Source organism: Artemia sp. Qi Xiang Cuo, chromosome 1 (genome assembly GCF_049724085.1).
Source record: "Artemia sp. Qi Xiang Cuo chromosome 1, ASM4972408v1, whole genome shotgun sequence".
NCBI classification, from domain to species: Eukaryota; Metazoa; Arthropoda; class Branchiopoda; order Anostraca; family Artemiidae; genus Artemia; species Artemia sp. Qi Xiang Cuo.
In genome coordinates this window covers 31,381,461-31,393,782 of record NC_142794.1, presented here as the reverse complement: position 1 = coordinate 31,393,782, position 12,322 = coordinate 31,381,461, and the positions used below count along the sequence as shown (strand labels likewise).

Below are 12,322 nucleotides of genomic sequence, written 5' to 3'. Positions count from 1 at the left end.
AATTTGGATAAAATACAAACTAGAATTTAGATCTGAAACTACTTAGTTTTATGAATGTCATGAATGACGAAATAGAGGTTGAGAAAAATGACCAACGTGCTAAACTTTTGAGGGTTTTAAAAGACAAATATCAAGCTATATTTTGTATTTGACATGCATGTCTAGTATTTGACATTTAATCCTGAACGGTTGGATGTAGACTTTATATGTTATTTGTGTTTTCAGTAAAGCACACAATTTTATTACATTATGGGTGAATATTTTTGGGTATTCAGTCCTAAATTTTATTTTGAATATCTGCAGTTTTAATTTTCAATCTCAATCTTTACTCTAAGTGGGAAAACAAGTATCTTTTATTTAATTTGTGCATGTTTCACCTTTATTTATAAATCAGTATAAATCGTAGATCGCTTAAGCCAAAGAGCCAAATCTATCCTAAAATAGCGAGTTATCATTTTTCTTTAAAGAGGTGAACTTGGCGAGTAAAAGTGGAGAAGTTTGTGATTTATTTTGGGAGAGGGATTCGGGCTCCTATTTTGAAGATGCTATTTTGGTTAACGCCGCAGAGCCTGCAAGTTATGTGGAAAATGTAGAATTATATCTAAGAAAATATACAAAAACAGATTTTTTGTTAGGGGGAAGGGGCACGGATCCAATGGCGCCACTTTGTGTACGCGCCTTTTTATATGACCGCTAATTTTTTTAACCGATTAATGGATTTAATCAATTTATTAATTCTAATTTTGATTTATCCCGATATCCGTTTTAGCATGACAGATGTTGATCACACAAAAGGACTTCGCGAAAACAACAAAAGGATTTGTTAGCAAATCCTGCACATTTAAAAACCAAATACAGATTAGGAAAAAGGTCGTCCTTCCAAAAACTTACCCATTAGGCAACCTCAGGCCATAAAGATTTATATTAACCATATAAATACCATAATAACCATAACCATAACCATATAAGTAATGTATAAGAACAGATGACTACCACGATATCAAAGTCAAAAATACACATTGTCTCGCTATATAATGCAGAATAGTATCACGTAGTAGAAAATAAACGAAAGTAAAATATAATGTATTGTTAAACGATGGGAGTTGGTTATTTTATTTTTAGTGAATACTAGCGCTTTTTGTATGACAGTTTTCACAGTCCCTGACTGCTAAAAACACAAGGCCTGATATGTCAATAAGCAACCATGTACCTAGATATTCTCCCTAGAGCTGTGTCTGTTGAACTTTCTTTTAAAGGAATCAATAAAAGGGTTTTCATGAATCGGGAGACCATTCCAAACAGAGGTAGGGCGTCTTACGAAGTTTTTCTTCAAGTAAGTAGTGCTGGCTGTCTCCTCTTCCAAATAATCTTATCACATCAGTGTTTTACGTGTTTGTCATACTAACTCAGCAAACTAAAGGCACTAAAGGTACTGAATGTGACGCCAGTGACGCCATTTCAAATCTCTCAGTTAAGGGTTGTAAGAGTATCCTGTCTGTATTCTGTCTGACGCTCTATTTAGAAATTTCTGGAGCTGTGCCAGAAGTGTTTTAGAAGCCTCAACAAAAAGCAGTAATTTATGCTGGCCTAATTGAGCTGGATGGTAAGATATTCTTAGATCGAAGTAAAAGCCCAATTCTCTCCCAGAGGAGGAACTATATTGAGATACAAGCCCCAAGAGAGGTTTGGGTGGAACTGGATTCCAAAAATGAATTTTTCCAACCCTCTTCATGCCTTCACTCTTGACGATAACTTCGGGATGTCAACAGAGCACCTTTGATTGGTGTTTAGCAGTTCTGTCATCGTTGCTGTATTTAAGTTGAACATTCAGACGTCAGACAACTTTTCTCTCTGGAGCAGATCCAACTATAGGAACAGGAGAGCTCGTTGAGGGTCATAAAGTTTATGATATATGAACCGTGTAGACGACCCGTTTGTGGTAGATGCCGGGACAGTAGTATCGTCGGTAAGACGCCTTGGGGTTTTAAAGAAGTTGTCCCTTATTTCGTTGATGGACAACAAGAATAGTTTAGCCCCAAGAATAACATTTTGAGGAGTCCCATTATTAATAATTAGTTACTGAGAGTAAAACAATCAAGGACTACACGGAGAGTATGACTTATTAGAGATCTCTTAATAGCCTCAAGTAGATAATCGCAATTTTCAAGCGCTTGAAGTTTTTCATCAGGCATTTATGTCAGATTCTATCGAAAGCTTTTGTAATACCAAATTAGTATCCTAATATCATACCATTGGTTTAGACGTTCAGCCTATCCCTGATGCTGGGTATTATTGCCGTCAAATGTGAAACTTTTCGTGCGGGGTCTATAATGCTGTTACTGATCTGTTTATTTCGCTCCAGGTATTTGCAAACAGTTTTATTGGACATGCAATCAGAGACATCACAAGTGCAAGAAAGGAGATTCTTCCACCTAGATGAGTTCATATGGGGTGAGTTGTCTGGATTTAGAGCGAGAATTGCTTTTGGTCGTTCTTCACACTCATGGAAAGGATCCAGAGCAAAAGCAGAGCCAGAAGAGCAAAAAGAGAAGGTCGGCTTACTTGGCACTACAGTGCCTTGGAACAGCACCTGAAGAATTGGTTATGTCAAGGTGCTATGAAATCCAATGACTTTTTGATAAGAGTAGTTGACAAAGTTTAAGGCGGTATCTTTGCGATGAGGGATATCAGGGATTTTCTTACTGTCAATAAAGATTTGAAATCTCGGAAAAACCCTTAACAGGAGCTCCAGTCTTTCCCTGAGATTCTCAGATCGCAGTCTCGTGGCCTCTTCCGGACCTTCCTAGAGGAAGGCTTTCCAATTCTGGACAGCAAACGTCTTCCAATGAGTGCCTTCATGTCATCTACTGTGTTATCGAAACAGCCCCCTAATTCTTGATCGGTGGTAGAATGCAAAGGCTACATTGGGCTATAACAGCTACGGTGTCACAGTATGAACATTCAGCCCAAAAAAGTCTGGATGGTCTGTAAAGAATAGATCAAGATGAAATGATCCACTAGGGCTTGTGTAGGTGTCAAAATCAACATGCTAGATAAGTCCCTAGAACAGAGACATATCTTTCAAGGCCAAACCTTTTCATGTTTGCTTTAGTGTGAGTCCTCGCTCAAGTTTCTTAATCTGGCTTTTTGTCCAGCAGTTGTACACTGTCTGTCTTATGAGCAGAAGTAGAATCGGAAAAAAGGGGGTGACAAAAAGTAAGGTATGAAATAGCTGAAATTCATTATATAACGGCTTATGGATATGCTTAATACAAAAATGTGACTTTTGAATCTCCTTCTTTGGCTATTTATTAAGTAACTATATTTGGCAGCCTAGCTGTGACACTCCGTGCAATCGAGGTTTTTGCAACAGAAGTTTTATGAGCTTGAAAAAATCCTTTCAAACGAATATTTAATGTTTTATTAATCTGGTTAGCATTTAAAAAAAAATATGCAACTTTGCGCATACAAAAACAAAATAGGAAGGGAATATGTTGAAGAATGCAACGCCCCCTTCCTCAGAATCAGGCCAAATACGAGTGTATTTTCTGTCTTAAATACTTATTTTGTAGCTTACGTGAATAACAGTTACAAAGTCCTGAGTTTGGATGAACCCAATGTTTTTTAACTCTCTCAGAAAAATTTAGTGAATGAACCGAAAGTTAATATTTTGTTCTGTATGAATATATTAGCTTTAATTTTAATACTTAAATTTTTCTGCTAATGACGACCGATGTATATGTGGTCGAAATATCCAGACTTTTGTATCTGTTTTCACTAAATAATAAATAGACTTATGCCCATTTGAACGTTTATTTGTTCGTCATAAAAAGGCAATGTGGTCTTGGAGAAAACCCAATTGAAGATATTACGTTGAAAATACGACAAATTGAAAATCTTGCCTGGTTTGGATTTGTTATTATATAGAGAAACGTTAGTGAATATAGCCGGCAAAAAAGTAGACAATCTAAAATTAAGAGTTAAAATGTTTCTAATGTTGTATTTCAAATTGGATGGGGGCCAGAATTATGTGCCTTAACATTTCCAACTTATATGTCAGGGAGATTTTGCCATATTATTATCATTTTTGTGCTTGAATAGTAACCACTTGTACGTAAGTTTTCAGATTTCAGTAGGGGTTTTGGAACCCTAAAAAACCTTTATTTTTAACACCATTTTAGATTCAGAATTCTCCCATAGCAATCTTGCATTATAGCCTAGGTCATGAATTAATTGTATTCAATATCTCCTCCCAGCCTCTTCTCACCACAACAGTTATAATAGAGGACAGGAGGTTCGGAACCTGATAGAAATCATCTAGCAATTTCATTATTTAAGAGAATATACAGAGAGCAAAAAAAGCTTTTAATTTTTTTTTTCGCTACGAAAATTTGTGAATATTTAAGAGTTGAATTGAAAGCTTTTTAGCCTTAAGCTGAAACTCGTGCAACTTTTTTTTCCGGGTAATTATAAAAGAGTAACGTTTTATAGGGGTCTTCTCTAATTAATGGGTAAAACTCGCTGACTGTAATGAATACTACTTTACATCTTGTTCTACTTTACAGAACAAGAAAGCCTTAGGATATAATTGGCAATTGAAAAGTGAGACCGTTGCAATGGGATGTAGTAACCTGTAGCCAAAGCCTAAATTGTGTGAAAACCAAATGTTACAAATGTCCCTTTGGTGCCTTGGACTACATATTTAAAGATCTTTTAAAGTGCTACTTCACCAGAAAAGAAAGAACCGACAAAATCAGCATTTAACGTTACTGACGAAAATGTTGCGCTTCTTCCCTATAAGAATCCATACCATGAAATGATAATAGAGAATATAGCACCATTTGCATTCAATCTGCCATCCTCTGTCCTCCAGGACTTGTCTAATCTCTTTAAGCAAGCTATAATTGTGTATTTATTTATTTATACATTTTTTTTTATAGAAAACGGTTCTACAATGTTTATTTTGGAAATTGGCACCCTGAGTTTGGAAAAATTCGATTAGAACCTTAAGTTTAGAAAAAAACTTTTTTCATGTGAATAAAGTCATATTCATGTGCTTTTAAAGAGCAAATTGCATTATTTTTCAGAGTGGGGATCGTGTCGTTTTTGGTATGTAGGACGCTTATGAAATTATGTAAGATGACGAATGACTCCGAACAGCAGAAGCAAAAGGCTTGGGAAAGGTGAAACTGAGAATCACATTTAATTGCAAACGAAAAGGCTGCACAACAAAATTTGTTGTTAGAAGACAAGTCAAAATTAAGATGGAATGAAGAAACGTATTATTTTAAGTGTCGCTAAAAACATTAAGTAAAATTAACGTCGAGATTGTCAATCGCCTGCCAGGAGAATATAAATCCTGTAAAAGTTACGTTCCTGTGAAGGATAAACATGAAAGAGGAACTGAATTCACGCCAGAACATCTTAATTCAATTGAAGTTGCTGATTTGTCCTCTATGACTTAAAACTAAAAAATAGCACAATAATTATGTTAATGTGTTAATTAGATGTTTCACAGGGTATATACCATGTAATATGCCTGGTTGTTACTGAATTAAATAGCAACTTAATTAACGCAAAAACATAATTACTGGGAAAAGCTGGAAAAGAAGTTTTCTTGGTATCTATGACGTCATATGAAGCTATACAAGATAATTAATGAATCCCAACAGCTAAACTTTAGCTGCTAAAGCAAAAGGCATAGAAAAATGTTTGAGACAATGATGCAGTAAAATAAATCACAACCAGTTCTGCATTTGGATGACACGTGGCAACAAGCACCACCATGAACTACAAATGAAAAGGATCGACAACGAAACCTGTGATTGGAAGACAAGTAACAAAGAAGATTACATCAAATCGTAAAAGAAAAGGACTTGGAACGAAATATGTAGATAGAAGAGAAGCAACTGCAAGAATCATAACGAATCCCGGGAGAATCAAAATCTTATAAAATGTATGATTCTGTGAAGAACAATCAGAAAGGATGATCTGAGTTCACGCCAGAATTTCTTTATTGAAATTGCTGATTTGCCACCTTATGATTTAAAATTAAAGAATAAAACGATAGTTGTGTTAACGTATAATTCGAGAATCACATGCGTATAAGCGCACCGAGTACGAGAGACCAAGCGAAGTTCAGTGTCCAGGTGCTATATATTTATAAAAGCTCTTGTACTTTTGCTTGATTAAACTACTTTTGTAGTTTTTTGTATTTATTTAAGTTATTTTTATAGATATATCTTGGCGTAACCTGCGAAGCAATAATTTTTTTTTATTGTAACGTCAGAAATGTGGCAAGGATACGGTTTATCATTGTTCTCGCTTCTTGTTCAAGGGAACAGTCCAATTGACTTGGGAGTTACACTTGGAAACACGTTTTTGTCAGGCCTTGGATTTGTTAATAACGCTTCACTCCTGGAAAATGCCAAATAGCGGCTCCATCATTTCCTTGAGAATGTAAGTGATAAAGCAAAGCGAATTGGGTTAAACAGCAACATTGACAAAACTAAATTTATAAACGCTGCATTTGACTGGACATGTAGAAATCACAGAGTAGTGCAAGTCCAAGAATTTACATACCCTGGGAGTCGGGTCAAATACAAAAGGGAAGTACAATATAAGGTTAAGAGAGGAGTAGGTCTGATAAATACCGTCTTTGAAAGACTTAAACAGCTGGGACATCGAAAAAATCCTCTGTTTTATTAAATCTGAGATTCCTCAACATCAATGTTATGTCAGTTTTGCTATATGCTAGCTAGTGCTGGAAACCCAATGTAAGGACAGTGAAAAGACTGAAAGCACTAAAAATAATTTGCTTGAGGTGCAAATAAAAAGTCAGTTAGCGCCAATAAGTCTATTGCTAAATAACGCTAAGATCAATTGCAGAAATGGCGAACCGCTTATTTCTGAAGTGGCGAAGATGAAAAGATGAAGATATGTTGGATATGTTAATGCATTAGCACTGCCTAAGTAAAGAGTGAAATGGGTTCATGTCCTATTATTTTTATTTTTCACCGAGGCACTTCATATGGAAGGAGCTGACGTAAAAGCTTCGGAAGTAGTTCATCTGAATAGAACTTGAAAGTTCTAGTTCCTTCTCTCAGAGTCAAAATTGATTGGACGAATACCAGTACCACTCCCACGCACCTTTCCCCCCAAAGATATCCACTTAAAAATTTTGGATAGTCATTTTTTCCAGAATAGTCGAAGGGCCCAATAATTATGCCTCGGGGGATATCACCCCCCCCCCATACACACACACAAAATTCGGTGTAAGCTGAGAAATTGCCCATTGTTTATGTATAGCATTTGTCATTGGGAAAGTACACAGAAAGAACAACAAAACGTGTTACTATTATTCACGAAATTTTTTTTAAGCTTGATGATTTTTCTCTTTTGTCTATGGAAATATTCAAGATGCTTATTAAGGAGTGAACTTTTTAAGATAAATCTATTTTCCTTCTTTTTTACGTATCTATGGATTTTTAGATATGTCCCCTCATTTCATTCTCAAATCCTATCTTTCACTTTAATGATTCTGGTTTCATTTTGACTTTATTTTTTCAATTGTAAAAAACCTTAATGAAGATTGTGAAAGGAATAAATTTTCTTTAAAAAAAACTTACTCTTTCGTCGTCTCTGTGCATCTGCACAGATTTTATTGGTGTGTCGTTATTTTTTCAAAATTTCTGTGTATATAGTTTTTTTTGTTCTATTTGCATTAATTACTCCAATCTTTGACCTAACTCTAAGTAAAAGAAAGAATATCTTATGCTTGTGTTTTCTTATTTCTATCCAATTGAAGAAGCTCTGTAGTTTTATTATTATAGCTTAAAATTATAAGCCTTCTTACAAAAGAACCTTTGTATCTTTCAGGGGAAAAACAGCAAGCGAAGCAACAAAAGACATAATTGAAAATCAGCTTCCCGAAGTAATCCGTTTGCGAAATTCGAAAGCAATATCAGTGGACAGTATTGACGTTTTTTGTGAAAAAGGAGTGTTTGAAATTGAAGAGTCACGGGCGATCCTAAATGCCGGAAGAAAAACTGGCTTAAGACTAAATTTCCATGCAGATGAGCTCGCACCCATCGGTGGGGCTGAGGTAGCTTATTGTTCACCTACATTTGTACTTCAAGTCAAACAGAATGGGAAACTAGTAAAAGCTGGGTATTTGTCAATTTAAGATGGGAAGACGGGAATTAAAAATTACTAGCGGCACTGACAGTATCGTTTCTAATAATTTCACTAAAAAAAATTAAGATATTAAACAGTAGCTAAACAAAATTAAACATTGTACTTAGATTCTTAATAGCCATTTACGTAAATAATAATACTTAATATAAAACCCATGAAACCCACTTAATAAATGATAAACATTTTACTCAAATACTCTACTTAGATAAGTACTAATTCTAAGTTGAGTATTTCTACTTAGAAATACTCTAGTCAGATAATAAAAAAGTAGGACTTTAATGAGATACTAGATTCAAATAGATCTAATTAACTAGATCTTGGGCTATGGAACAGAACTTTGTTTTTCTCGCCCTCTTCTGTATTTGAAGGTATCGAAAAACAGATCAAATTCACAAGAATACTAGATGGCGCTGGCCAGTTTTATTTTCAAAATTAGCGGCATTTTCCAATCTTAAAAAGTTCAAATAATTTTAACTGAAGTGTTATAATCATTTAAGAGTAGTTTACATGATTGATAATCCATCATAATATATGTTACGAGTTGTTTAATTAATATAGCAAAGTACAAAAGATACGTCGATTTGCCTCTCTGGCTGTTGGTTTATTAATTAAACACGCCTAAATAACAATCCAACCCATTTTTGTTTGTTCTATTTCATCCAAAAAGATTTGAATCTCATTGACTCTATTGTTGAATAACATGCATTATAGAAATCTAATTATGCTCGGTTCTCAAATGAGGACCTGTCCAAATCACTGCTTTAAATGCGAAAGGCTCAAAAGGCTTCCTTTCAGGGGCGAATCCAGGATTTTTTAGGGGGGGGGGCAAAATAGGTTGATCCGATAAACTTGCATCAGGAGCAAGTTTATTTAATGCAGACTTGTGTTAATTAAGTAAATTACACTACTTTAGACTAAGTTAGGCGGGGGGGGGGCATACCCCCCTGGATCTACCACTGCTTCCTTTGACCCACAAAACCTTTGCTTTCCTAATATTTGCAAATAACTAAACAGCCAAAATTAAACAGAAATTTTAGATTATTAACTTCAAATGCTCTTTTGTAATACTACCGCTAGCTCTGCGGAGTTCCGTAATTTGAAATCATCATATTTATAAACAAATTACTTCGTATTAATGTCTAACTCCCTCTAAATTTAAGAATTAAATAAAAAAAAGCAACTTAAGGCAAGGAGCAATATCAAAACTTAAAATAAACCGAAATTATCATGTAGGGGATAGCCTCCTCCTCAATACCTTGGTGTTTATGCTAAAGTTTTACTTTTTGTTCCAATTATTTAAGAATAGCTATTAGAATATTAAGCTTTTATAAAAGTGCTAAAAGAACTTTTACGTAAAGAGTCAGGTAACAAGGAGGAAACAACCTCCTCATATACGTAACAATTTCTGTTCGTTTTAAGTTTTAATATTGCTCCTTATTTTAAGTTGAATTTCTGAATTATTTTATTTAATTTCTGATCATTTTTTAAAGATTACCAGGAAATCCGGTTCCCCCTCCATTGAAAATTACCTTCCCCCCGAAAATTTCTCAAAAGAAAGATCCTCGAACGTGCTCCCCTCACTAAAAAAATCCCCCTTTCCCCGAAAAATACATGTGTATTTCTCAATAACCAATGCTTGCAGCCCTTCCCCGGGGACTCTGAGGGGGAAGGAGGGCCGAGTCATCCTCAAAGACATTGTTACTAGATCTTCCGGCTATGCTGAACAAAATGGCTATCTCAAAAAAAGAGAAAAAGAGGCGTGGGAGGGGGGCTAGGTGCCCTCCAATATTTTAGTCACTTAAAAATGGCACTATAACTTTTGATTTCCGATCAAATGATCCTTCTCTTGACCCTCTAGGATCACTGTTTCGATACGATCACCCCGAGAAAAAATGAACAAAAAACAAATGCACACGCATCCATGATCATTCTTCTGGCAAAACATGCAAAATTTAGCATTTTTGTATATAGGAGCTTGAAACCTCTACAGCAAGTTCTCTGATATGTTGTAATCTGATGGTGGGAATTACATCAAGATTACTTGACGTTTTGGGAGCGTCCTCCCCGGGCTTTTAGAAAATTTGCACCATCAATTGTGACAACACCAATACGGGCAGCTAAAGCAAAGACCATTGCTAAATTGTTAGAAGTAATCAAAATTCAAAAACCTGTCAAAAATGAAAATGAAGAGCAAAGACACGGGCGGTAAAAAGATATGCGGAAACAACAATTAGAGCATGTCAAAAATGAAACTGTAGAGCAAAGACACACGAGGTTAGAAGAAATGCATATATATATATATATATATATATATATATATATATATATATATATATATATATATATATATATATATATATATATATATATATATATATATATATATATATATATATATATATATATATATATATATATATATCTATATATATATATATATATATATATATATATATATATATATATATATATATATATATATATATATATATATATATATATATATATATATATATATATATATATATATATATATATATATATATATATATATATATATATATATATATATATATATATATATATATATATATACTATCATAGACAGCGCAATAGCGCTGCCTAAGTAAGGAATGATGTTGGCACAATGTATTACTTATTTTATGGTTTTAGCCAGGGCACTTCGTATCGAAGGAGTTGTCGTAAAAACTTGAAATGGCTAGTGCCCATTTTAATAGTCGAAAGTGATTGGAAGGCAACTAACGCCCCTTCCACGCCCACGATTTCCCCAAACACATCCAATGAAAATTTTGAGATAGTCATTTTGTTCAGAGTAGTGGATTTCCACATAGAAATTTTGTTTTTGAGGAGGACATTCCCCCCCCCCCCCCCCAGCCTTCAGGGTAAGGGCTGTAAGTTATGCCCTGGTGGCATGTAAGGTTTTTTTTTTTTTTTTTTTTTTTTTTTTTTTTTTTTAAATGGATATATATATATATATATATATATATATATATAATATATATGTATATATATATATATATATATATATATATATATATATATATATATATATATATATATATATATATATATATATATATATATATATATATATATATATATATATATATATATATTTTTATATTTTTTTTTATTGTCGAAAGTGATTGGAAGGCTTGACATTTTTATAGTAAAGATCGATCTGGGTACAATGTATTATTATTTTTTTTTCGTTTTATTTTATATTTCTGTTCGTTTTTTTTTTTTTTTTGTTTTAACTTTAAATTAATAATCCCACCTCCTCTCCTCTCAGTGGCACTAACATTAAAAAAAAAACTACTTTTAAACATTACAAAAAACTAAATGCCACCTACAGTCTACATTTTACTAAAATTAGCAGCCAAAGAGTGGTCTTCGCATTATTGTACTTCTACTAAAATAATTTTTAATCCATATTAACAATAAAATAAAATTCTCTCCCGCAGAGAGGACGTCCCCCCTCCACAGGAAGTCCCCGCTTGCGGTGGCCATTTACAACAACATACAAAATTTTATTAAATTCCAATTCTGCAAAGAAGCCACTACAAAAAAAAAAAAAAAAAAAAAAAATATAAAAAAAATATCCCAATAAAAAATAAATAAAAAAACCAACAAAAACCCAAAAAAAAACCTCTTTTACATTATCATTTCAGCTTACTTTTACAACACACAAAAATAAACACACTAATATTTACGAAAAACAAATAAGCTGAAATGACCACCAAACTCCAATTTTAAATTTCATTTTTTTCCTTTTTTTTCCTATTTTTTCCTTTTTTGGCTGCTAATTAAAAAAAACAATTATCAATAATTTTCTTTAAACCACCTTACTGGCAACGCTGTTTTCTCACTCACTCACGCAAAAAAACTATCTCTTACCAATAAAAAACTCAAACTCTCTCCACTACTTACTTTCTTACTCTCTTTTTCCACCCACCATATTTACAAAAAAAATTCATAATTCAAAATAAAAAAAATCCTCTTTCCAATAATTTCTTATCTTCCATAATTTCATTTTCTTCTCAATTAAACTCCTAAAACCCTTTAAAAACACCGCTTTCTTTCTTTTCCTTCTACTCCACACATA

General features: G+C 33.5%; 1 protein-coding gene across 1 annotated transcript in view; it reads left to right on the top strand.

Moving 5' to 3' along the window:
- LOC148956205 (putative imidazolonepropionase) overlaps nucleotides 1-12,322 on the top strand; it is a 124,113-nt gene that overhangs the window by 64,496 nt on the left and 47,295 nt on the right. Inside the window, exon 6 of the mRNA XM_089094495.1 lies at nucleotides 7,879-8,104. Within this exon, the coding sequence (XP_088950621.1) occupies nucleotides 7,879-8,104 (226 nt within the window). The remainder of the gene's footprint in view (nucleotides 1-7,878; nucleotides 8,105-12,322) is intronic.